Here is a 26,659-nt window from a genome sequence, read left to right on the forward strand (position 1 = left end):
TAAGTGTTATCAGACAGTATCGTGATGTGTTTGATAAAAAGGTGTGTGTGTATATGTGTGTGTGAAAGAGAGAAATAGTTGTATTTGATAGAGGGTAGAACATTTCCTTCAGGGATATCTGGCCATATGGCTAGGTGGGGTACTTTACAGTAGCTGCCCCACCTTTTAAACACACATAGGTAAGCCTACACAGTCTCAAACACGCAGAGAAATCCATACACTTACACAGTCTCACACAAACACAGCTACACCAGTACAGAACAGTGTGTACTGACAGTCTGTGTGGTTCAGAGAGAGTGTTTCAGAATGAGAGGGAGAGAGACTGTGTGTGTGTGTGTGTGTGTGTGTGTGTGTGTGTGTGTGTGTGTGTGTGTGTGTGTGTGTGTGTGTGTGTTTGTGTGTGTGTGACTCCAGCACTAAGCCTTTTGTCCGTGTGTGTGTTTGTATGTGTGATTTTGAGAGAGAGACAGAGAGAGAGAGAGAGAGAGAGTCCAGCATTCAGTCCTTTGTCAGTAGAACTGGAGGACAGCCAGTTTGTTTGTGGGATTTCAGTTCACTGAGTTGGGAGGTTTTAGAACCAATCAGTCCAGAAATTACATTCTGTCTGAACAACCCAAAACAGCCCCAACCAGCCATCTAATCAACCAACCAGCCAATCAGCCAGCCAGCCAACCAACCACCCACTGATCAACCAACCAGTCAACCAACCAATAGCACCAGGACTGGGTCATGTTCAGGGGGTACTAAATGTGATAAAGTGTTTTGAAATGGAATGAAACAGGGAGGTACCAACTGGACTTTCTTTTGTCCAACTGAACCTGGCAACTGTTCCCCGATCCAGGCTCTGTTCCCTCTACTATCCTCATGTTGAGGCACCCAGACACACCCAGCTCTGCTAGCCTAATATTGAGGAACCCAGACACACCCAGCTCAATGTCACTTCATATCCGTATCATCTAAACACACACACACACACACACACACACACACACACACACACACACTCCTTTTTAACTCACTCTCTCCCTCTTTATTTCTCTCTCTCTCACACACACACACACACACACACACTCACATAAACACCTATTATTTTGCATGATCTTTATTTTCATAAACAACACAACAACAGAACAGATCCCAGATCCCTCCCTCCTGAACGCAGTTCAAGCCAAACCAGTTCAACAACACAAATGAACGAACATGTTTAAACACAATTGAAAAACAATACACATTCACATAACTACAACCCTCTAAGACACTACTATTTGCAAACTGTAAATTCAGAAGGCATTTAGGCCAACTGACAGGAAACAGGGAATACAAACACACACATGGGCACACACACACACACACACACACAAATAGGAGTTACACAACATAATGGACGGTCAGTCAAACAAACAAAATGACCGACAGGTGCACATCTGGGACACACAAACAAGTATAACACACACACTGGAGTATGGCAGATTGACGTCATACAAAGCATCGTGACAGCATGGTGAGTCACAGCTCCCCCCTCATCCCTCCCTCCTTCATCTTTCACTGTCCTCCTCTTCTCTCTCTCCTCTAGGCTGGCTGCTCTCTGTGGAGGGAGAGAGAGAGATTATTGTTCAGCCTATTATATTACTTCAACTCTCTAGATGTCACTGTGGAGCAAACACACACACACACACTCTCTCAATTTTTGAATTTCAATTTAAGGGCTTTATTGGTATGGGAAACATATGTTAACATTGCCAAAGCAAGTGAAGTAGATAATAAACAAAGTGAAATGAACAATACAAATTAACAGTAAACATTACACTCGAAAAGAATAAAGACATTTCAAATGTCATATTATGTGCAAATAGTTAAAGTACATAAGGGACAAGAAATAAACATAAATATGGGTTGTATTTACAAGGGTGTTGTTTTTCACTGGTTGCCATTTCAAATCAAATCAAATTTTATTTGTCACATACACATGGTTAGCAGATGTTAATGCGAGTGTAGTGAAATGCTTGTGCTTCTAGTTCCGACCATGCAGTAATATCTAACAAGTAATCTAACAATTTCACAACAACTACCTTATACACACACAAGTGTAAAGGAATGAATAAGAATATGTACATAAAAATATATGGATGAGCGATGGCCGAACGGCATAGGCAAGATGCAGTAGATGGTATAGAGTACAGTATATACATATGAGATGAGTAATGTAGGGTATGTAAACATTATATAAAGTGGCTAGTGATACATTTATTACATCCAATTTTTTTTTATTAAAGTGGCTAGAGATGAGTCAGTATGTTGGCAGCAGCCACTTAATGTTAGTGATGGCTGTTTAACAGTCTGATGGCCTTGAGACAGAAGTTGTTTTTCAGTCTCTCGGTCCCAGCTTTGATGCACCTGTACTGACCTCGCCTTCTGGATGATAGTGGGGTGAACAGGCAGTGGCTCGGGTGGTTGTTGTCCTTGATGATCTTTTTGGCCTTTATGTGACATCAGGTGGTGTAGGTGTCCTGGAGAGCAGGTAGTTTGCCCCCGGTGATGCGTTGTGCAGACCTCACTACCCTCTGGAGAGCCTTACGGTTGTGGGCGGAGAAGTTGCCGTACCAGGCGGTGATACAGCAGTGTTTTTGGTGACAAGACAAATTTCTTCAGCCTCCTGAGGTTGAAGAGGCGCTGCTGCGCCTTCTTCACCACACTGTCTGTGTGGGTGGACCATTTCAGTTTTTTCGTGATGTGTACGCCAAGGAACTTAACTTTCCACCTTCTCCACTACTGTCCCGTCGATGTGGATAGGGGGCTGCTCCCTCTGCTGTTTCCTGGAGTCCGCGATCATCTCCTTTGTTTTGTTGACATTGAGTGTGAGGTTATTTTCCTAACACCACACTCCGAGGGCCCTCACCTCCTCCCTGTAGGCCGTCTCGTCGTTGTTGGTAATCAAGTCTACCACTGTAGTGTCGTCTGCAAACTTGATGATTGAGTTGGAGGCGTGCATGGCCACGCAGTCATGGGTGAACAGGGAGTATAGGTTGAGGGCTGAGAACGCACCCTTGTGGGGCCCCAGTGTTGAGGATCAGCGGGGTGGAGATGTTGTTTCCTACCCTCACCACCTGGGGGCGGCCCGTCAGGAAGTCCAGGACCCAGTTGCACAGGGCGGGGTCGAGACTCAGGGTCTCGAGCTTAATGATGAGGTTGGAGGGTACTATGGTGTTAAATGCTGAGCTGTAGTCAATGAACAGCATTCTTACATAGGTATTCCTCTTGTCCAGATTGGTTAGGACATTGTGCAGTGTGATTGTGATTGCGTCATCTGTGGACCTATTGGGGCGGTAAGCAAATTGGAGTGGGTCTAGGGTGTCAGGTAGGGTGGAGGTGATATGGTCGTTGACTAGTCTCTCAAAGCACTTCATGATGACGGAAGTGAGTGCTACGGGGCGATAGTCATTTAGCTCAGTTACCTTAGCGTTCTTGGGAACAGGAACAATGGTGGCCCTCTTGAAGCATGTGGGGACAGCAGACTGGGATAAGGATTGATTGAATATGTCCGTAAACACACCAGCCAGCTGGTCTGCGCATGCTCTGAGGATGCGGCTGGGGATGCCGTCTGGGCCGGCAGCCTTGCAAGGGTTAACACGTTTAAATGTTTTACTCACGTTGGCTGCAGTAAAGGAGAGCCCACAGGTTTTGGTAGCGGGCTGTGTCAGTGGCACTGTATTGTCCTCAAAGCGAGCAAAGAAGTTGTTTAGTTTGTCTGGGAGCAAGACATCATGGTCCGTGACGCGGCTGGTTTTCTTTTTGTAGTCCGTGATTGACTGTAGACCCTGCCACATACCTCTCGTGTCTGAGCCATTGAATTGCGACTCTACTTTGTCTCTTTACTGACGCTTAGCTTGTTTGATTGCTTTGTGGAGGGAATAGCTACACTGTTTGTATTCGGTCATGTTTCTGGTCTCCTTGCCCTGATTAAAAGCCGTGGTTCGCGCTTTCAGTTTTGCGCGCATGCTGCCATCAATCCACGGTTTCTGGTTGGGGAAGGTTTTAATAGTCGCTGTGGGTACAACATCACCGATGCACTTGCTATTAAACTCGCTCACCGAATCAACGTATTCATCAATGTTATTGTTCAACGCTATGCGGAACATATCCCAGTCCACGTGATCGAAGCAATCTTGAAGCGTGGAATCCGATTGGTCGGATCAGCGTTGAACAGACCTGAGCACGGGCGTTTCCTGTTTTAGCTTCTGTCTATAGGCTGGGAGCAACAAAATGGAGTCGTGGTCAGATTTTCTGAAAGGAGGGCGGGGGAGGGCTTTGTATGTGTCGCGGAAGTTAAAATAACAATGATCCAGGGTTTTGCCAGCCGGGTCGCACATTCGATATGCTGATAAAATTTAGGGAGTCTTTCCTTGTGGCAACAGGTCACAAATATTGCTGCTGTGATGGCACACTGTGGTATTTCACCCAGTAGATATGGGTGTTTTCGAATTTTTTGTGGATCTGTGTAATCGGAGGGAAACATGTGTCTCTAATATGGTCATACATTTGGCGGGAGGGTAGGAAGTGCAGCTCAGTTTCCACTTCATTTTGTGGGCAGTGTGCAAATTGCCTGTCTTCTCTTGAGAGCCAGGTCTGCCTACGGCGGTGTCATGACTGTCCTGTGAGGATCTGAATGGGTCAGATCTGCTTTGCAATGGATAACTTCAACCAGACCCTCTCTCACCCACAGAGGGGGTAAGGAGGAAACTAGTGGGGGGTTGACATCCCAGAGAACATCCCTCTCCAAATTCACACAGGAATGTGGCTTTGTTTCACAGACATTTTCCCGCCAAAACTCTAACATGTTCTAAAGCGAATACTGGAACAATATTTCTAACATAGAAAGTGGGGAATGGACAGAGGCGATCCAAAGACCACTAATGTCATTTGGTTGTTATTTTTTGATGACATTAAAAATGTCATAAAGGAAATACTGTAACTTGAAAGTAGACACTATATGTGTGAAGTTTCCATCCTCTACGTTGTGTATGAAATAGGAACAATTATAAAGTGTTTTTGGTTAGAGAGGGATGTGATCTTCGAAACTATAAGAGGAAATTGTTTCTATAACTTTGTACAAGTAAGTAATCACCGCCCCCTTGAGTGAGGTCAGAGAGCGTGTCAGCCTCACGAATCACCCCTTTTGAACAAACTGTATAAAATGATGGGTTAAGAATTAACATATCAGACCAGAAAGACGTTGCGCTGCAGCTCACATCCAAAGTGGTTCGAACTCTGAAATCTCAACACGAGGTAGAGACGATGAAGTCATCTCCCAGACAATCACTGGTATGGCTGATTAGCTGTCCTAAGGTAAATATCTTGAAAAGCTAATTTAAGTGGGACCATTCTACTACTCTCTTCAAACCACCATAGTACGCTACTCTCATCACCCCACTGAGAGCCATCGACACGGCTGGCTAGCCTATCTTCAAATAATCATCTTCCAAAGCAAGTGGAAGTAGAGTGAGCTCTGTAGCTCTGTTCAGGACTACACGACGGGTCGCCAGATACCGGACGACAGCAGAGGAGAACAACAGTAGAAGAGATGGGTGGGGACCCCTTTTGGACAATCAGAGCTTTACAAGCGTGTCACAAAAAGGTCCAACACCTTTTCCAAGAAGGCCTGGTTCTATCAGAAATACAGAGTGAAACAAGGCACTACCACGTAAATACATTCATGATTTCTTACTCCGAACAGGCGGCAGTTTGTGTGCAAAGTAAATGATTACTTTGAGAGTAGTTTCTAAAATGTACCAAAATTAAGTGTCTTTATCTCTCACTCTCTCCATGTCTTTTGTAACAAACCGGCATATTGTGTCAGTCCGCTAGGGATTTGTTTCTAATGTATTAAGTGTGTATGTTTATATTTTAGTTAGCTAGTAAATAAATAATTAAACCAATTTGTGTAGTATTGAATCATAAGTAAGGCCGGGTATTTGCAGATGCAAGGAGGATACAAAGTTATGATTAATAAGTTGACTGTTTATGGATGTGATAGGTAAAGACCTTAAAAGTTTAATTCGGGAGTTTAATTTGGTGCCACAAATCCTAATGAGTTAATAGTTACATGATTCATTTAAATTGGGTAACAATTAAACATAGTTAGTTGATTAGATAAATACCAGTCATCAGATTAATGAAAGTAAAGTCATGACAGCAGCCTTTCTCAATAGCAAGGCTTTGCTCACTGAATCTATACATAGTCAAAGCTTTCCTTAAGTTTGGGTCAGTCACAGTGGTCAGGTATTTTGCCACTGTGTACTCTCTGTTTAGGGCCAAATAGCATTCTAGTTTGCTGGGTTTTTTTGTTAATTCTTTCCAATGTGTCAAGTAATTATCTTTTATTTTTCTCATTATTTGGTTGGGTCTAATTGTGCTGCTGTCCTGGGGCTCTGTGGGATCTGTTTGTGAACAGAGCTCCAGGACCAGCTTCTTCTCCAGGTTTATTTCTCTGTAGGTGATGGCTTTGTTATGGAAGGTTTGGGAATCGCTTACTTTTAGGTGGTTGTAGAATTTAACGGCTCTTTTCTGGATTTTGATAATTAGCGGGTATTGGCCTAATTCTGCTCTGCATGCATTATTTGGTGTTTTACGTTGTACACAGATTATATTTTTGCAGAATTCTGCATGCAGAGACTCAATTTGGTGTTTGTCCCATTTTGTGAATTCCTGATTGGTGAGCGGACTCCAGACCTCACAACCATGAAGGGCAATGGGTTCTATAAGTGATTAAAGTATTTTTAGCCAGATCATAATAGTATGTCGAATTGTATGTGTCAGGTGTGCTCCCTCTCCGGCCCCTAGGTCACCAGGCTGCTCGTTATGGTGCAAACTTGTCACCATTGTTACGCGCACCTGGACTCCATCACTTCCCTGATTACCTTCCCTATATATGTCACTCCCTTTGGTTCCTTCCCAAGGCGTTATTGTTTCTGTTTCATGTCTGTGCGTTGTTCGTCTTTCTTATTTGTATTATGTTGGGTTTATTTATTAAAACACTCACTCCCTGAACTTGCTTCCCGACTCTCAGAGCACAACGTTACAAAATAATGCCTCACCTTAGGGAAGCATCAGGGAGTGTTTTTTTCTGGCGGGAATGACATCGGGTCCAGGAACCACTACAGGCTCTCATGCCTCAGACAGATCGCCAGGCTCCCCTGCTTCCACTGGCTCGTCAGGCTCTCATGCTTCAGCCGAATCGCCAGGCTCCCCTGCCTCAGCCGGTCTGTCAGGTTCCCTCGCATCAGCAGGGGTGACCGGTCCGCTCCTGATCCCCGGGATCATCCCTTTGGTTGGCGTCCTGCGGCTGGAGCCGAATGCGCCGGGGAGGGGGTACCGTCACATATGTGCTCTCTCCGGCGCTCTAGGTTGCCATGCACCCGCTTCTCAGCCGGACTGACAGGTTTCCCGCGCCTCAGCAGAGGTGACCGGTCCGCTCCTGATCCCCGGGATCGTAATTTTGGTTGGGGTCCGGCAGCTGGAGCCGCTCATACAGGAGGGTGTATGTGTGCTCCCTCTCCGGCCTCTAGATCACCAGCCTGCTCGTTATGGCGCACACTTGTCACCATCGTTACGCGCACCTGTGCATCATCAGACTCACCTGGACTCCATCGCTTCCCTGATTACCTTCCCTATATATGTCACTCCCTTTGGTTCCTTCCCCAGGCGTTATTGTTTTTGTTTCATGTCTGTGCGTTGTTTGTGTTTCTTATTTTGTATTATGTTGTGTTTATTAAAACACTCATTCCCTGAACTTGCTTCTCAGCTCTCAGCGCACAATGTTACATTATTAACTAAGAAGGACATTGTGACCTCTGGTGGACAACCAGAGACTTACATCAAACCACTTCCCATAGATGGATCAAGTGGTGATGACAGAGAAAGACATCTACATGTAAATATATATTGCATTTCTGTGGTTGTTAGTGTGCTAAGTATTCCGGTTACGGTGAGCACAGTTTCCTATGATAAGTTGACTCTTTTTCCTTCCCTTTCCATTGCGTAACCAATCGGTCATGCTTTTGTTAGTCAACTAGGGACCTGTTTTCATTGTATTATGTATGTAATCAATAACCTATGCTGTGTGTGTTTACGTATTTGGTGTGATGATTTAGTTAGTTAATAAATAATTAAGCCAATTGTGTATCGCTGATTCATCACTTAGGTTAGAGTTCGTGCAGATATCCAAGGATTATGCGACATTCAGAATGAGACTGATGAGGTAATAATTGACTATTATTGATGTAAGAGATATTTAGATCATCTTTAGAGTTTAATTCAGGAGATAGTAACTGTTCCCGTGGTGCCCCAAATTCCGAATGAGTTAATTGTTACATGATTAATTTAATTGAGTAATAAGTAAACGTAGTAGGTAATTATTCGATAAATAGCAGTCATCCCATTGATGATAGTCACGCCACATTTTTTTCCCAACATCACTTTCCATGAATTTGTATAGCAGACCCTCATGCCAAATTTAGTCAAAAGTTTTTTTGAAATCAACAAAGCATGAGAAGACTTTGTCTTTGTTTGTTTGTCAATTAGGGTGTGCAGGGTGAATACGTGGTCTGTCATATGGTAATTTGGTAAAAAGCCAATTTGACATTTGCTCAGTGCATTGTTTTCACTGAGGAAAGGTACGAGTCTGCTGTTATTGATAATGCAGAGGATTTTCTCAAGGATGCTGTTGACGCATATCCCATGGTAGTTATTGGGGTCAAATTTGTCTCCACTTTTGTGGATTGGGGTGATCAGTCCTTGGTTCCAAATGTTGGGGAAGATGCCAGAGCTAAGGATGATGTTAAAGAGTTTAAGTATAGCCAATTGAAATTTGTGGTCTATATATTTTATCATTTCATTGAGGATACCATCAACACCACAGGCCTTTTTGGGTTGGAGGGTTTGTATCATGTCCTGTAGTTCATTCAATGTAATTGGAGAATCCAGTGGGTTCTGGTAGTCTTTAATAGTTGATTCTATGATTTGTATTTGATCATGTATATTTTTTTGCTGTTTATTCTTTGTTATAGAGCCAAAAAGATTGGAGAAATGGTTTACTCATACATCTCAATTTTGGATAGATAACTCTTCATGTTGTTGTTTGTTTAGTGTTTTCCCATTTTCCAGAAGTGGTTAGATTCTATGGATTCTTCAATTACATTGAGCTGATTTCTGACGTGCTGTTCCTTCTTTTTCCGTAGGGTATTTCTGTATTGTTTTAGTGATTCACCATAGTGAAAGCGTAGACTCAGGTTTTCTGGGTCTCTATGTTTTTGGTTGGATAGGTTTCTCAATTTCTTTCTTAGGTTTTTGCATTCTTCATCAAACCATTTGTCATTGTTGTTAATTTTCTTCGGTTTTCTGTTTGACATTTTTAGATTTGATAGTGAAGCTGAGGTCAAATGTACTTTTTAGGTTTTCTACTGTCAAGTTTACACCTTCAGTATTACAGTGGAATGTTTTGTCCAGGAAGTTGTCTAAAAGGGATTGAATTTGTTGTTGCCGAATTGGTTCTCCCGCTCTCTCGCTCTCTCTTTCTCTCACACACACACACACACACCCTTCCCCTCTCACTCACATGGGGTCGTAGGTGGTATCTTTCTTGAGGAAGCGCATGGCGAAGAATCCCCCAGCCTGGACACACAGCACCAGGATGATGCCTCCTATGAAACTGGACAGGTCAAAGCTGGCCTGGGAGAACTCTGATGGCTCTGGAGGAGACCCATCTGACAGGGGGAGATATATGGGGAGGGAAGGGGGAGAAGGAGAGATATGGGAAGAGAGAGGGGGAGAGGGATGAGTAATAATAGAGAGATCAATAAGGGATGGATGAAGTGATGGAATGTTGAGTTTAAACTCACCTGAGCCCCCTTCACCTTCTTCCGCTATCTCTATGACTAAAAACACATAAGGAAATGTAATCAATGTTATTGTTACTTAGCAAATAGTTTTTACTCGTGTGTGTGTGTGTGTGTGTGTGTGTGTGTGTGTGTGTGTGTGTGTGTGTGTGTGTGTGTCTGTGTGTGTGTGTGTGTGTGTGTGTGTGTGTGTGTGTGTGTGTGTGTGTGTGTGTGTGTGTGTGTGTGTGTGTGTTACTCACCTGTGCACATGGCTGGGTCGTTTGTCACATTGCAGTTCTGAGAATCATCCTGATCGGATACACACCCAGTATCATTACCTAGAAGAGAGAGGAGGGTGGGTGTGTGTGTGTGTGTGTGTGTGTGTGTGTGTGTGTGTGTGTGTAGCTCAGATCCTGACACACTGAATCATTTAATCATCCGGTAAAGACCTGGAGGGTTGTCTTACCTACAGCAAGGGATCCAATTTCTATTAAATGTGTGTGTGTGTGTGTGTGTGTGTGTGTGTGTGTGTGTGTGTGTGTGTGTGTGTGTGTGTGTGTGTGTGTGTGTGTGTGTGTGTGTGTGTGTGTGTGTGTGTGTGTGTGTGTGTGTGTCTCACTGTTCCCGCAGACCGTCCAGACACAGCCAGTCAGGTTTAGGGTGGAGTCTCCGACACACAGGTCACATGACTCAGCCTGGGAGCAGTCTATCGGAGGCAACAGTTGTCAATCAATCAGCCAGGGCAGAATAACACACATAAACACACTCAGGGCGGACCTCTGCTTTCCTCATAACAGGAATCAATGAGTTATTCAAGATAAATTGAACTTTAGTCACAAAATATTTAGTCACAAAAAAAATTCTCATCCAACAAACACAACCAATAGTAGATGGGGAGAGGAACACAGAAAAAGACAAAATGTAAAAAAAATGCTAAAAATACATTTAAAACCTTAGGCATTGAGCTAAATCCCAGGCATTGAGCTAAACCCAAGGGATTGAGCTAAACCCTAGGCATTGAGCTAAACCCTAGGCATTGAGCTAAACCCTAGGCATTGAGCTAAACTCTAGTCAGTGAGCTAAACCCTAGGCATTGAGCTAAACCCTAGGTATTGGGCTAAACCCTAGGCATTGAGCTATACCCTAGGCATTGAGCTATACCCTAGACATTGAGCTAAATTCATTGAGCTATACCTTAGGCATTGAGCTAAACCCTAATCATTGAGCTAAACCTGTAGGTATTGAGCTAAATCCCAGGCATTGAGCTAAACCCTAGGCATTGAACTAAACCCTAGGTATTGGGCTTAACCCTAGCTAAATCCCAGGCATTGAGCTAAACCCTAGGCATTGAGCTAAACCCTAGGTATTGGGCTTAACCCTAGGTATTGAGCTGAACCCTTGGCATTGAGCTGAACCCTAGACATTGAGCTAAACCCTAGGCATTGAGCTAAACCCTAGTCAGTGAGCTAAGCCCTAGGCATTGAGCTAAAACCTAGGGATTGAGCTAAAACCTAGGATTCACTTAAATCCTAGGCATTGAGCTACACTCATTGAGCTAAACCCTAGGCCTCGAGCTAAACCCTAGGAATCGAGCTAAACCCTAGGCTTTGAGATCAACCCTGGGCATTGGGTTAAACCCTAGGCATTGGACTAAACCCTAGGCATTGGACTAAACCCTAGGCATTGGACTAAACCCTAGGCATTGAGCTAAACCCTAGGCATTGAGCTAAACCCAAAGCATTGAACTAAACTCTAGGCATTGAGCTAAACACAAAGCATTGAGTTAAACCCTAGGCATTGAGCTAAACCCTAGGGATTGAGCAAAACCCTAGGCATTGAGCTATACCCTAGGCATTGAGCTATACCCTAGGCAATGAGCTAAACCCTAGGCATTGAGCTAAACTCATTGAGCTAAACCCTAGGTATTGGGCTAAACCTTATATATTGAGCTAAACCCTAGGCATTGAGCTAAGCCCTAGACATTGAGCTAAACCCTAAGCATTGAGCTAAAACCTAGGTGTTGAGCAAAACCCTAGGTATTGAGCTAAACCCTAGGCAATGAGCTAAACCCTAGGCATTGAGCTAAACTCTTGGCATTGAGCTAAACCCTAGGAATCAAGCTAATCCCTAATCATTGAGCTAAACTCTAGGCATTGAGCTAAATCCCAGGAGTTGAGCTAAACCCTTGGCATTGAGCTAAACACTAGGTATTCAGCTAAACCCCAGGAATTGAGCTAAATCCTATGCATTGAGCTAAACACAAGGCATTGAGCTAAACCCTAGGCATTGAACTAAACCCTAGGCATTGAACTAAACCCTAGGCATTGATCTAAACCCTAGGGATTGAGCAAAACCATAGGCATTGAGCTATACCCTAGGCATTGAGCTATACCCTAGGCATTGAGCTAAACTCATTGAGCTAAACCCTACCTATTGAGCTAAAACCTACATATTGAGCTAAAACCTAGGTGTTGAGCTAAACCCTAATCATTGAGCTAAGCCTGTAGGCTTTGAGCTAAACCCTAGGTTCTGAGCTAAACCCTAGGTTTTAAGCTAAAACATAGGCATTGGGCTAAACCCTAGGCATTGAGCTAAACCCTAATCATTGAGCTAAGCCTGTAGGCTTTGAGCTTAACCCTAGGTTCTGAGCTAAACCCTAGGTTTTAAGCTAAAACATAGGCATTGGGCTAAACCCTAGCATTGAGCTAAACCCTAGGCTTTGAGCTAATCCTAACTCATTGAGCTAAACTCATTGAGCAAAACTCTAGATATTGAGCTAAATCCTAGGTATTGAGCTAAAGCCTAGGCATTGAGCTAAACCCTGTGGATTGAGCTAAACCCTAGGCATTGAGCTAAAACCTAGGTGTTGAGCTAAAACCTCATCATTGATCTAAACCTGTAGGCTTTGGGCTAAACCCTAGGCATTGAGCTTTACCCTAGGCATTGAGCAAAACCCTAGGCATTGAGCTAAACTCATTGAGCTAAACCCTACCTATTGAGCTAAACCCTAGATATTGAGCTGAACCCTTTGCATTAAGCTAAACCCCTGTCATTGAGCTAAACCCCAAGTATCGACATAAACCCTAGGCATTGAGCTAAACCCTAGGCATTGAGCTAAACCCTAGGCATTAAGCTACATTCATTGAGCTAAACCCCAGGTATTGAACTAAACCCTATGCATTGAGCTAAACCTTAAGCATTGAGCAAAACCCTAGGCATTGGGCTAAACCCTAGGCATTGAGCTAAACCCTATGGATTGAGCTAAACCTCAGGGATTGAGCTAAACCCTGGGCATTGATCTAAACCCTAGGCATTGATCTAAACCCTAGGCATTGAGCTAAACCCTAGGCATTGATCTAAACCCTAGGCATTGAGCTAAACCCTATGCATTGAGCTAAACCCTGGGCATTGAGCAAAACTCATTGAGCTAAACCCTAGGCATTGAGGTAAACTCATTGAGCTAGACCCTAGGTATTGAGCTAAACCCTAGGTATTGAGCTAAACCCTCGGCATTGAGTGTAACCCTAGCCGTTGAGCTAAACCCTAGGCATTGAGCTAAACTCATTTAGCTAAACCCTAGGCATTGAGCTAAACTCTTTGAGCTAAACCCTAGGCATTGAGCTAAGCTCAATGAGTTAATCCTAGGCATTGAGCTAAACACTTTGAGCTAAGCCCTAGGCATTTAGGTGGTCTGAGCATTGTTTGGCAAACTAACAATGTTTAATTTGCTTACACATATCATGTCATTTTAAATGAGATGTCATGAAGAATAGGAGACAAGGGAAGGAGTCGAGGGAAGGAGGAAACAATACTATAAATGGAAGTGGGGCTAAGAAGAACAGAGGGGCCAAAGTTGAGAGTCAGGAAGTACAAAGGGTGACAGACCACACACACAAACATGCTCACATACATACCAACCTGAAGAGTCCGACTGACAATGAGAGGTGCTCACCACTGAAAGGACCAGCAACGCTGCACCGAGGGCCTTTAGCTCTAACCCTCGCATCCTGACCACTACAGACCAGTTCAGACTAGTACAGACCAGCAAAGACCAGTACAAACAGGTAGAGACCACAGACTAGTCAGAGAAAAACAAAAAATAGCTTCAGTTCCTCAGGTGGCTTCAAGATGTCAACAGGGATCATAAGGTTCTAAAAGGTTCCAGAAGGTTCCAGAATGTTTCAGAACATTCCAAATGTAAGATTAAGTACTTTTTAGTTGGTTGTAGATTGCTTCCCTTGCAGAAGCCTCAAACTCAACAAAAAACAAATGGAGTTCTAGCTTTAGAAAAGATGAAATGAAGAGAAGAGGAGTTATCTGCATTTGGGAAAGAGAGAGACAGGAACCGGTGTAACTCGACCCTAGTCTACTTGGTTACCTAGCCATCCCCCTCCCCTTCTCCACCACCCTGAAACCCACACCACTGAGACAGATTGACACCTTTTTACCTCAGAGCCCCAGGACATACACACATACAAAAGCATGCTCGCAAGCACGCACACACACACACAGGCATGTGCGCCCACACGCTGATTATCATTCCGACACAGATATTACAGGTACTGTATAGACACTGTCACACAAGGACATGTGTATTTTGTCAAATGCGTATTTATGTGGTGTATATATACAATGTGTTGTTAATTCCTGTCTATACATTGTTTTTCTAACTGTATAATTAACATATTGATTGACACACGCACATTGCAATAAATAATGCTTTAATAAGTCAATAAACACTTGTCACCTTCACCTCATACAAGCCCATGCCTTCTCCATTACATACACTCCTCCCACACACACAACCCAACCTCCTCTCCTCCTCTCCCTTCTCCTCCTCTCCATCCTCTCCCTCCTCCCACACACACAACCCAACCTCCTCTCCTCCTCTCCCTTCTCCTCCTCTCCATCCTCTCCCTCCTCCCACACACACAACCCAACCTCCTCTCCTCCTCTCCCTTCTCCTCCTCTCCATCCTCTCACTCCTCCCACACACACAACCCAACCTCCTCTCCTCCTCTCCCTTCTCCTCCTCTCCATCCTCTCCCTCCTCCCACACACACAACCCAACCTCCTCTCCTCCTCTCCCTTCTCCTCCTCTCCATCCTCTCCCTCCTCCCACACACACAACCCAACCTCCTCTCCTCCTCTCCCTTCTCCTCCTCTCCATCCTCTCCCTCCTCCCACACACACAACCCAACCTCCTCTCCTCCTCTCCCTTCTCCTCCTCTCCATCCTCTCCCTCCTCCCACACACACAACCCAACCTCCTCTCCTCCTCTCCCTTCTCCTCCTCTCCATCCTCTCACTCCTCCCACACACCCAACCCAACCTCCTCTCCTCCTCTCCCTTCTCCTCCTCTCCATCCTCTCACTCCTCCCACACACCCAACCCAACCTCCTCTCCTCCTCTCCCTTCTCCTCCTCTCCATCCTCTCCCTCCTCCCACACACACAACCCAACCTCCTCTCCTCCTCTCCCTTCTCCTCCTCTCCATCCTCTCCCTCCTCCCACACACACAACCCAACCTCCTCTCCTCCTCTCCCTTCTCCTCCTCTCCATCCTCTCCCTCCTCCCACACACACAACCCAACCTCCTCTCCTCCTCTCCCTTCTCCTCCTCTCCATCCTCTCCCTCCTCCCACACACACAACCCAACCTCCTCTCCTCCTCTCCCTTCTCCTCCTCTCCATCCTCTCCCTCCTCTCACACATTGATTTGTGCTGGAGCGTCAGAGGTGTGTATGTGTGTGTGTGTGTGTAGGGGGAGAGGCAGTATGTGTGCCTGTTAGATAACCGAGGAATTTCCGCAGTCACACGAGCACGAGCTTGAGCTTCCCGTTACAGCTCATAAATCCCACCTGAGAGCAGTCAGACGGTAAGGAACAGATCTAACTGCCTGTCTCCTCTCTATCTAGCCCATATAGGTGTTAAAAGGTAGTGTAGAAGAAAAAGAAACGCACACCTATTAAGGCGAGGTGCTGGCTAGCGGAGTAGAAAACTTGAAAATAAGGGAGAGCCGCACACTCTAGGAGCTCAGATGCAAAAATGTAATATCCAACGTTTGGACAGCCAAGCTGTCTTCATCAGGGTATGATCACAAACACTGCGAGATGACTCGTTTATATAGTGTCAAAAGACACACAGGTATCTGTAATCATGGCCAAGTGTGGCCTAATATCATTGGTTAATTCTCAAATATAAAAATGGCATACAAAGAACACCATACAAAAAAACAAATGGATAGCATACGATCATAAATTCCTTTTAGACTACACAAGCTTACAAACAATTACAGTGGCAAAGTCACAATAATCACAAGAATGGCTTAAGATCAAAGTCTACATTGAGACCGAAGGGAGCAAGGGTCTTTAAGTTAAAGATCCAGGCAGCCTCTCGTTTTAACAATAAATTATCAAGGTCACCCCCTCTCCTAGGGAGGGTGACATGTTCGATGCCAATATAACGCAGAGAAGAAATCGAGTGGTTTGGAAGCAAACCACTCGATTTGGCAGTACATCCAACCGGCCTCACAACCGCAGATAACGTGTAACCACACCAGCCCAGGACCTCCACATCTGGCTTCTTCACCTGCGGGGTCGTCTGAGACCAGATACCCGGACAGCTGATGAAACTGTGGATTTGCATAACTAAATAATTTCTGCACAAACTGTCAGAAACCATCTCAGAGAAGCTCATCTGCATGCTCGTCGTCCTCACCAGGGTCTTGACCTGACTGCAGTTCGGCATCGTAACTGACTTCAGTGGGCAAATGCTCACCTTCGATGGCCACTGGCCCGCTGGAGAAGTGTGCTCTTCACGGATGAACCCCGTTTTCAACTGTGCGAGCCATTTGCTGATGTCCACGTTGTGAACAGAGTGCCCCATGGTGGTGGTGGGATTATGGTATGGGCAGGCATAAGCTACGGAAAACGAACACAATTGCATTTTATCGATGGCAATTTGAATGCACAGTGATACCTTGACGAGATCCTGAGGTCCATTGTCCTGCCATTCATCCGCCGCCATCACCTCATGTTTCAGCATGATAATGCACGGACCCATTTCGCAACGATTTGTACACAATTCCTGGAAGCTGAAAATGTCCCAGTTCTTCCATGGCCTGCATACTCACCAGACATGTCACCCATTGCATGTTTGGGATGCTCTGGATCGACATGTACGACAGCATGTTCAAGTTCCCGACAATATCCAGCAACTTCGAGCAGCCTTTGAAAAGGAGTGGGACACAATTCCACAGGCCACAATCAACAGCCTGATCAACTGTATTTGAAGGAGTGTCGCACTGCATGGCTGGTTTTCTGATCCAGGCCTCTACCTTTTTTTTAAGGTATCTGTGACCAACAGATGCATATCTATTCACAGTGATGTGAAATCCATTGATTAGGGCCTAATGAATATATTTTAATTGACTGATTTCCTTATATGAACTGTAACTCAATAAAATCTTTGAAATGATTGCATGTTGCCTTTATATTTTTGTTCAGTGTCATATAATCGGCTGAAATATATCTCCCTCTTCTCCCTCTCTGTTTTTCCCTCTAATGTGTAAATGAGTAATGCTATACATTTCTCCCAAAGAGAACCGGAAGTCAGTTTCCTTACATGGTTCTATGTCAACGACAAAACGAGGGTCCCCCTATCTGCGCAGTGCCGTGGCCCGTGCGTAATCACGTAGACACATTGCAGCAACCACTGCAGCCAACGCACGCTGTTTACCGGGGAAACCGAGAATCTCAGTTGCCAGATAAATCATCCATGACCGGGTTTCCCAGATATATCTATCAATCATCTCTCATCCGATAGCCTACATCATTAACCAATCAACATTAATCAGCTGTTCATGTTTCAAAATAGATAGTAAGCCTATACATGTTCAATGTCGTGCCTTTCAAAACACCCAAGGACATGTAGGCCTAGAGAGAGAGATATATAGCCTACGCAGTTTTTCTCAAAACGAGACCTTGGGACTATAAGGTTCTATATGCGCAAAGCATAGTTCTGAGATATTGAGCATCAAAGTTTTCACATCCCTGAATTAAAAACTGTTTTGTAGTGTTTTGTTTTTTCTTAAAGGTACCTAAAGTGCAGAGTATCAAAATCTTGTAACATTTGTAATCCGTTTTTTTTAGGGGGGTGCAATCGCAGATAGATCCTGGCTCCAAAATGTCAGTCTGGGTTCAGCTATAAGGTTCAGCTATAAGGTTCAGCTATAAGGTTCAGTTATAAGGTTCAGTTATAAGGTTCAGCTATAAGGTTCAGCTATAAGGTTCAGCTATAAGGTTCAGCTATAAGGTTCAGCTATAAGGTTCAGCTATAAGGTTCTATCTGACACTTCTGAATTAGACATTGAGACATTAAGACAACTGTAGCTATTTGAATACATAAATTATAGAATAACACTATTTTACCAAGATAGAGTCAGAGCACATTAAGAAATGTATTCTGATCATCAGACGAATTACTGTCGTCACTGAACAAACCACGTGACAACATCAACTTTCTAGTTTTTCATTATTTCACTTAAAAGGTATTTTTTCAAGCATCTATCTTCACAGATATATGAAGAACCATTTAAAGATAAATTAAATATGACTATACATTTAAACAAAAAAAGTCAGATAGAACCTTATAGTCCCAAGGTCACGAAATGATCATGTATGATTCATCCGAGACAAAGGGTGCTTAGCCAGTGACTCACCTTAGGACACTGCATGTAGCCTATTCATGCACTTAGATCCTATTTTGCTCTTGCTTATTGAATGACGTACACGTTTCAACTGTTAACTTTTCTAATTCTGCAGAGACAACTACACATATGATCTCAAATGTTTTCTTATAGTCTTATTCAATACCGCCCAAAAAATAAATGACAACAATCGATTATGCAAGCAAATTCTAGCATACAACTACGTTTCAGAACCTTGGACAGCTCCTCTATGTGCGAGCCCCCCTACGCTGCGAGCCCCCCTACGCCCTTTTCTCGCTCTCAACCATTTACACTTAACACGCATCTCTACTGCGGTGTGTGTGTGTGTGCGTGCGTGGATGCGAGTGTTTCGGAAACCCCTGTCCGACATTTTTAAGGAAAAGTTGCGCGCGAGGCAAGCCGCAGTGGGAGGGGCGGGAAGCTGCCGCATTTTTCTGAATGAAATTACTCTATAGGAGCCCCCCATCCCACCCCACACTCCCGTCTCTCCGAGCGCCTCATTGGCTAAAGCCTGCCACCACTGACGTCAGTCAAACCTTCCCTAGTGAAGGAACATGCGCGCAGGACATCCATCCAGTCATTCCGGTGTTCCACCACTGGAGAAACGGAGACAACCTAATCGCAAGGAGGATATGTTATTACTCTGATGGGGACAGACAAGCCTTACTGAGATATTACCGACCATCGATATACCACGAGACAAGCTGGACACAGACAGCATCACGGCATCACAGTCTCCTGGATTCTCTGTGAACAGAGCTGATTTGAAAGAATCGTGATCAAGGTCTTGTTAGAAGGTAAGATCTTCTGTAGTGTCTGTCTGTATGTCAGTCTGTGTGTGGGGGCGGTGTATGTCATGTGTATGTAAACCTCAATTTATATCAGAGATAAAGCATGAGGACATGGTTTTCCAAGCTAGTGGGCATCTGTTACACAACACTCCACATGGCACTATAGAAGAGTGGAGAGGAGACACCAGAAGGGCTGCATTCCAATTCTGTCTTCTCCACCTTCTCCCTGGAGTGTGTACTCGTTCACTCCCCCTTGTATATTTAAAAGCATTGGCTAGACATACATATAGGCTAGACAGGGCTTCTTCCTCGTATATCTCTTACATTGCTTGAGGGGAGTGAACAAGGGCACATTTCGGAGAGAGAAGGGTAGATATCAGGCAATTAAATGGAATGGTCCCATAGTAATGTGAGGAGCATGCAATGTCTCTCCTTTGAGATTAACCAGTATCACTGTGGTTCAAGTGCACTACCTCCTGTGCCATAAATGCCCAGATCTTTTGACAGATGCCGAAGTGTCCTAAGACCCAAGAGAGGAAGCCACTGTAGACTATTGAGATGCAGGAGACGTGGAGAGGAAGCCACTGTAGAATATCGAGATGCAGGACAGGAGACGAGGAAAGGAAGCCACTGTAGACTGTTAAGATGCATGATAGAAGATGAGGAAAGGAAGCCACTGTAGACTATTGAGATGCAGGAGAAGAGACGAGGAGAGGAAGCTACTGCAGACTATTGAGATGCAGGAGAGGAGACGAGGAGAGGAAGCTAATGTAAACTATTGAAATGCAGGAGAAGAGACGAGGAGAGGAAGCTACTGTAGACTATTGAGATGCAGGAGAAGAGACGAGGAGAGGAAGCTACTGTAGACTATTGAGATGCAGGAGAAGAGACGAGGAGAGGAAGCCACTGTAGACTATTGAGATGCAGGAGAAGAGACGAGGAGAGGAAGCTACTGTAAACTATTGAGATGCAGGAGAAGAGACGAGGAGAGGAAGCTACTGTAGACTATTGAGATGCAGGAGAAGAGACGAGGAGAAAAAGCTACTGTAGACTATTGAGATGCAGTTGAAGAGACGAGGAGAAAAAGCTACTGTAGACTAGATGCAGCCCCAGTGCAGGGTGTCTGTCTGCTGCTGTTATGTAACAATAACAAACCACATGCAGGAACAGAGGGAGAGGGAGACTTGCTACTATTAGTTCCGTGACATTGTTAATTAACATCTGTCTTCTCTCTCTCTCTCTCTCTCTCTCTCTCTCTCCCTCTCTCCCACTCCCTCCCCCTCTCTCTCTCTCTCTCTCTCTCTCTCTCTCCCTCTCTCCCACTCTCTCTCTCCCTCTCTCTCTCTCTCCCTCTCTCTCTCTCTCCCTCTCTCACTCTCTCCCTCCCTCTCTCTCTCCCTCTCTCCCTATATACCACTCCCTCTCTCTCTCTCTCTCTCCCTCCCTCCCTCCCTCCCTCCCTCTCTCTCTCTCTCTCTCTCTCTCTCTCTCTCTCTCTCTCTCTCTCTCTCTCTCTCTCTCTCTCTCTCTCGCTCTCTCTCAGGTGTTGTGTGTGTGACCCATGATGACCCAGAATGACTCGGACATCTGGTTCGAGGAGTCTTCAGGTTCAGGGATGACTTCGCCCCTTTCCCAGCTGGACCAATCAGATCCCACAACGATTCCTGAGGCCTCTCCTCTCAGCCTATGGGGAGTGGCACTGTGCGTCTCCGGAACCCTCATTGTGTCCGAGAACACCATTGTAGTGGTGGCCATCTTGGCCACGCCTTCTCTCCGTGCTCCTGTCTTCCTGCTCCTCACCAGCCTGGCATTGGCCGACCTGCTGGCGGGCGTGGCCGTGATCCTCCACTTCCTCTTCCTGTTCTGTGTGGAGCCCACGGATTGGTCAGATCTGATGACGTCAGGGCTTCTGGCGACATCACTGACCGCCTCCCTCCTCAGCCTGATGGGCGTGGCCCTGGACCGTTACCTGTCGCTAAGCCACGCCCTCACCTACGGCTCCCGCCACTCGCGTCGATGCGCCGCTGGTCTGCTGGCACTCGTCTGGCTGGGGTCATGTCTGATCGGCTCGGGCCCGATGCTGGGGTGGCACTGCCTCAATGACATCACATCCTGTTCCGTGGCGCGACCCCTGACCCGGACGTACCTGTCGTTGCTTTGTGGCGGCTTCCTGCTGGTCGTCATGGTAACGCTGCAGCTATACACCGGGATCTGCCGCGTCGCTAGGCGGCACGCCCACGCCATCGCCACGCAGAGGCACTTCCTGCCTGACGACCAATCGTACAACAGCAAGCACGGGGGCCGGGGGAAGGGCCTCTCTCGGCTGTTGTTAGTCCTCGGAGTGTTCGTCAGCTGCTGGACGCCCTTCGCCCTTTACGGTTTGCTGGGCGATGCATCTAGCTCGCCCCTGTATACGTACGCTACGTTAGTGCCGGCGGCGGGGAACTCTCTGCTCAACCCTCTGCTGTATAGCCTGAGGAACCGAGACATACGCAAGGTGCTGCTGCACGCCTGCTGTCCTCACAGACACACACACAACACACACAGGCCTGTTGACGTGTAGGATGGAGACACACACAGACACACACATACTGTCCCATATAACTGTAACGCATACAAATAGCACATCATCATCATCACTTGCACTTCAGATAAGAAGCAATCAGAATGTACTGTTCCAGAAGGCAGCCATCTTGGAGTCAGCTGGAATAAGCTCTGTCATTGGCTGTGAGACCTGATGTACTGTATCATCTCAACATGTGCCTCATCCTCAACTAACATGAAGACAATCCACTCTGATGCAATCACAGAGCTGCAACTATCGTAATTCATCTGGGTCCTTGGTGGGACTATGCTATGCTGCTGTCGGTGATCCAAAGGTCAAATGCAGAGTAACTTGAAGGACTCTTAAACTCTTATCAAGGGTTTGCACTAATACTGTAAAAGGCACCTCAACTATCTCTGAAAAGGTTTGAGTTTGCCAATGTTTTCTAAAATAAAATGTATGAATGTTGTCTTTTTCTACTTCCTAAATAAAAACGACTTTATTTTGTACTAAAAGTGAAGTGGAGTCTCCTTCTTTCTATGCGCACGCACGCATGCGCACACACACACACACACACACACACACACACACACACACACACACACACACACACACACACACACACACACACACACACACACACACACACACACACACACACACACACACACACACACACACACACACAGAACACAGACTTACTTGACTTAAGCCTGTTGACAATTGTCCTGCATCTCGGTTTGGAGCAAGTTTTCCCAGGTCACACCAGTTGAGGCGGCTCTCAGTCATTTCTGCCTGGACTTTCTGGGTTTCTGGGTGGCCCTCTGTTTCTTTTTCCCTGTGGATTTCATTTCAACCACTGGGACAGACGTCAATTAAACGTCTATTCCACGTTGGTTTGATGTCATTTAATTGAAATGACGTGGACATAACATTGGTTCAACCAATGTGTGCCCAGTGGGCAGGGACTGGCGAGTGATGATGGTGGTCGGTTTCTGAAGGGTGTCCAATCCAGCTCCACTCATCTTTTTATTTTTCAGGAGGATCTTGAACATGGTGGATGACTGACAACCTGAAAAATGTGGACCTGTGGGAGAAGCCATTGACCTACACAAACTTTTTAAATATTTTATATGAATCCACAAATCACATTACAGTTGAGAAGGATTCAAACATTTCATAGGTCATGGATATACAACACAAGAGGTTGGTGGCACTTTAACTGGGGGAAGACGGGCTCGTGGTAATGGCTGGAGCAGAATAAGTAGAATGGTATCAAATACATCAAACACATGGTTTCCACATGGTTTCCACATGGTTTCCACATGATTTCCACATGGTTTCCACATGGTTTCCACATGATTTCCACATGGTTTCCACATGGTTTTCACATGATTTCCACATGGTTTCCACATGGTTTCCACATGGTTTCCACATGATTTCCATGTGTTTGATGCCATTCCATTCGCCGTTCCAGCCATTATTATGACCCGTCCTCCCCTCAGCAGCCTCCACTGATATTCAGTATGGACACATGGATACAGAAAGAAACTTCTCCATACAGTAAGGCTACCCATGACAGCTGACACAGAGCAGTACCTCGCTGGCTGCTTTGCCTTTGTCCTATGCAGGCCTACAATATGAAGCCCACGCACTGTCAGCCTATGTACATGGCCATGACTCCCAAATATCAGCAATACAAGTTTGCACTGATAACCTGGTATTTCAGCAACTTGTCAGCTGAGGCCTGCTCCACTTACGGGTGAAAATAGCAACCCACTTCCAATATGAGGACTTCCCTCCGGCCTCCCTCACAACAACACCATCTGAACCCCTCCCTCTGGCCTCCCTCCAGTACCTCCCTCCGGCCTCCCTCACAACAACACCATCTGAACCCCTCCCTCCGGCCTCCCTCCAGCACCTCCCTCACAACAACACCATCTGAACCCCTCCCTCTGGCCTCCCTCCAGCACCTCCCTCCGGCCTCCCTCACAACAACACTATCTGAACCCCTCCCTCTGGCCTCCCTCCAGCACCTCCCTCACAACAACACTATCTGAACCCCTCCCTCTGGCCTCCCTCCAGCACCTCCCTCACAACAACACCATCTGAACCCCTCCCTCTGTCCTCCCTCCAGCACCTCCCTCCGGCCTCCCTCACAACAACACTATCTGAACCCCTCCCTCTGGCCTCCCTCCAGCACCTCCCTCACAACAACACTATCTGAACCCCTCCCTCTGGCCTCCCTCCAGCACCTCCCTCACAACAACAATCTATCTGAACCCCTCCCTCTGGCCTCCCTCCAGCACCTCCCTCACAACAACACTATCTGAACCCCTCCCTTTGGCCCCCCTCCAGCACCTCCCTCCGGCCTCCCTCACAACAACACTAACTGAACCCCTCCCTCTGTACTCCCTCCAGCACCTCCCTCACAACAACACTATCTGAACCCCTCCCTTTGGCCCCCCTCCAGCACCTCCCTCCGGCCTCCCTCACAACAACACTATCTGAACCCCTCCCTTTGGCCTCCCTCCAGCACCTCCCTCCGGCCTCCCTCACAACAACACTATCTGAACCCCTCCCTCTGGCCTCCCTCCGGCCTCCCTCACAACAACACCATCTGAACCCCTCCCTCTGGCCTCCCTCCAGCACCTCCCTCCGGCCTCCCCAACAGCAACATCTGACATATTTGGTATACAAGAAAACATCATCAACATGCATGAATATTCACTGGTGTTACTGCCCGTCTCATCTCATTAGCTATCAGGTTGACGAAGCGGTCATGTTTAGCGATGTATAAGTCCTTGTATGAACAGCAACCATTAACAATATGTGAAACAGACTCCATTACATTTGACTCATGTAAGATAGAAAATGGATCATGGTTTGCAGGGTACCAGAGTGCTAGGTTGTATTTTGTTGGTAGAACCTGAAGCCTTAACAGTGGTGTGAGTGTCCTCGCCAATAGCAGCATTCTGGTACATGGGATGGTAGCTGGCGAGTTGGAGAGAACAAGTTGAAGAGCCCAGAACATTTCCCCTCTGCCTGTGGTCATGAAGCTAAAGACTGTGAGAGAAGTGGCTTTAGCAAAGGTTCAACATCTGTTTGCCAAAGTGCATATCCCACAGAAGCCAATGGGCGAACTCTACCAGTTCACGCTGAGTTCATAGACCAAAAAAAGTATCCAGAAACAGAAGAGAAAGCGAGACACCCCACTCAAAAGTTTTTTTCTGGTTCAATGAAAGTCAATGAACTAAGTAGACCAGACCCAGCTGGGGTCATAATCTTAGAGCACAAATATAAAATGCTAATATCTTCAGCTGTGAGTGATGGGAAAAAAACGGCCTTGGTGACAATAATTTGAATAATTTTACTTCTCTGTGGGAATTGTCTCTGTGGGAATTGTCTTTCTCGGCTGTGTTTCAGTTAAACTGTAGTACCGAAGCAATACTGTAGGTGCAGTCAAAAGAGTGCTTCCAGACTGGAACCTTGGCCCTCATGCAGCAATGCTGCTCAATGACCAAAGGAATTTTTTTGGCGGGAAAACAGATCGAGCACCAAGAGTTATGCTAATTATCTAGATTTACGTGGGAGGTGTGAATTGCATGCCATTACCACTGCTATGTGACAGGTAGCCTAGAATCCACATTAGCCTAGCCATTAGCCCAAACAAAGAAAACGATGTTTGTGCATCCAGGTATACTTATATGGGTGAATCAACGTATTTTTATGACATTATTTCATATGATTTAATACATGTTATTAACAAAGTGTGCTCCATTTGAAGTATAATTAAGTGATAATGCCGAGAAGCCGTGTTTGGAGGATATATTTGCACGGGTGTTGTCGTCGAGGGCCGGCAACCGTGCCAATATATCCTTCAAACACGGGCATTATCACTTTTATACAGGGTTGGGTAGGTTACTTTGTAAATGTAATCCATTACAGTTACTAGTTACCTGTCCAGAATTGTAATCAGTAACGTAACTTTTGGATTACCCAAACTCAGTAAGGTAATCTGAATACATTCCTTTACTTTTAGATTACTTTCCCCTTGAGAGGCATTAGAAGACAAAAATGTATGTTACCAATTGAACAACATCTACTGCAGGATAAATCAATGTTAAAGTTTACATAGCTGGCCATATATGGATATTACATTTTACTTTATGGGTTGGTTATGTTGGCTTCTTCTAACCCATCACTTTCTACTACAGATAATAATATGATTAAATTATATCTTTACATTAAAAACCAAAGTCTATCAGATTCCAGTCATTCCAGTAAATGTTATACCCCTTGATCTTCAAGAATAGGACTTGGAAATATGGAAGTATAGATTAGCCAAATTGTTTTACCTGCTCATAACCCCAAAACTAAGGACTTATTAGCCAGCCCTACTCTGTTGTTTATGATTTTGTTGTCATGGAGAACTGATTGGGCTCATTAATAAATGCTGCGCTCATGGAATGGCATGCTTTGAGCACTACTGAAAAGTGCTATTTACATGTGAAAAATGAATGCCATATGCTGCATTTACTATAGGTGTATTGTTTACCTTTTTGTTGGTGAAACTTAGATATATTGATAATATGCAACTGTTTAAAAGGAAAATCCACAGATGAAACCATATCAAAACGGACGCCTGCCTCTGTTTTGGTAAACAGCTAAGGGATGGGTCTGGAGAAATGTAACCACTCTCAAATTAGTAGACAGAGCTATGG

At 45.4% G+C, this 26,659-nt stretch overlaps 2 protein-coding genes across 3 annotated transcripts; one reads left to right on the plus strand and one right to left on the minus strand.

The window, feature by feature from the left end:
• Positions 1-1,084: 1,084 nt before the first annotated feature.
• Positions 1,085-18,959, minus strand: cd164l2 (CD164 sialomucin-like 2). 2 transcript variants are annotated; one of them, XM_029732292.1, is made up of 7 exons: positions 18,591-18,959; positions 13,791-13,950; positions 10,492-10,578; positions 10,133-10,210; positions 9,894-9,929; positions 9,611-9,758; positions 1,085-1,585 (listed from the first exon to the last, which is right to left on the minus strand). In XM_029732292.1, the coding sequence occupies exons 1-7, from the start codon at positions 18,603-18,605 to the stop codon at positions 1,570-1,572; spliced, it is 540 nt and encodes a 179-aa protein (XP_029588152.1). In that variant the 5' UTR covers positions 18,606-18,959; the 3' UTR covers positions 1,085-1,569. The 2 variants fall into 2 exon arrangements, with proteins under 2 accessions (XP_029588152.1, XP_029588153.1); XM_029732293.1 differs by lacking the exon at positions 18,591-18,959 and adding an exon at positions 17,970-18,276.
• A 217-nt stretch (positions 18,960-19,176) lies between these two features.
• Positions 19,177-22,386, plus strand: LOC115173213 (G-protein coupled receptor 3-like). The gene is made up of 2 exons (XM_029731131.1): positions 19,177-19,396; positions 20,934-22,386. The coding sequence occupies exon 2, from the start codon at positions 20,952-20,954 to the stop codon at positions 21,951-21,953; it is 1,002 nt and encodes a 333-aa protein (XP_029586991.1). The 5' UTR covers positions 19,177-19,396; positions 20,934-20,951; the 3' UTR covers positions 21,954-22,386.
• Positions 22,387-26,659: the final 4,273 nt, after the last annotated feature.

Source organism: Salmo trutta, chromosome 34, assembly GCF_901001165.1.
Source record: "Salmo trutta chromosome 34, fSalTru1.1, whole genome shotgun sequence".
Lineage (NCBI taxonomy): Eukaryota > Metazoa > Chordata > Actinopteri > Salmoniformes > Salmonidae > Salmo > Salmo trutta.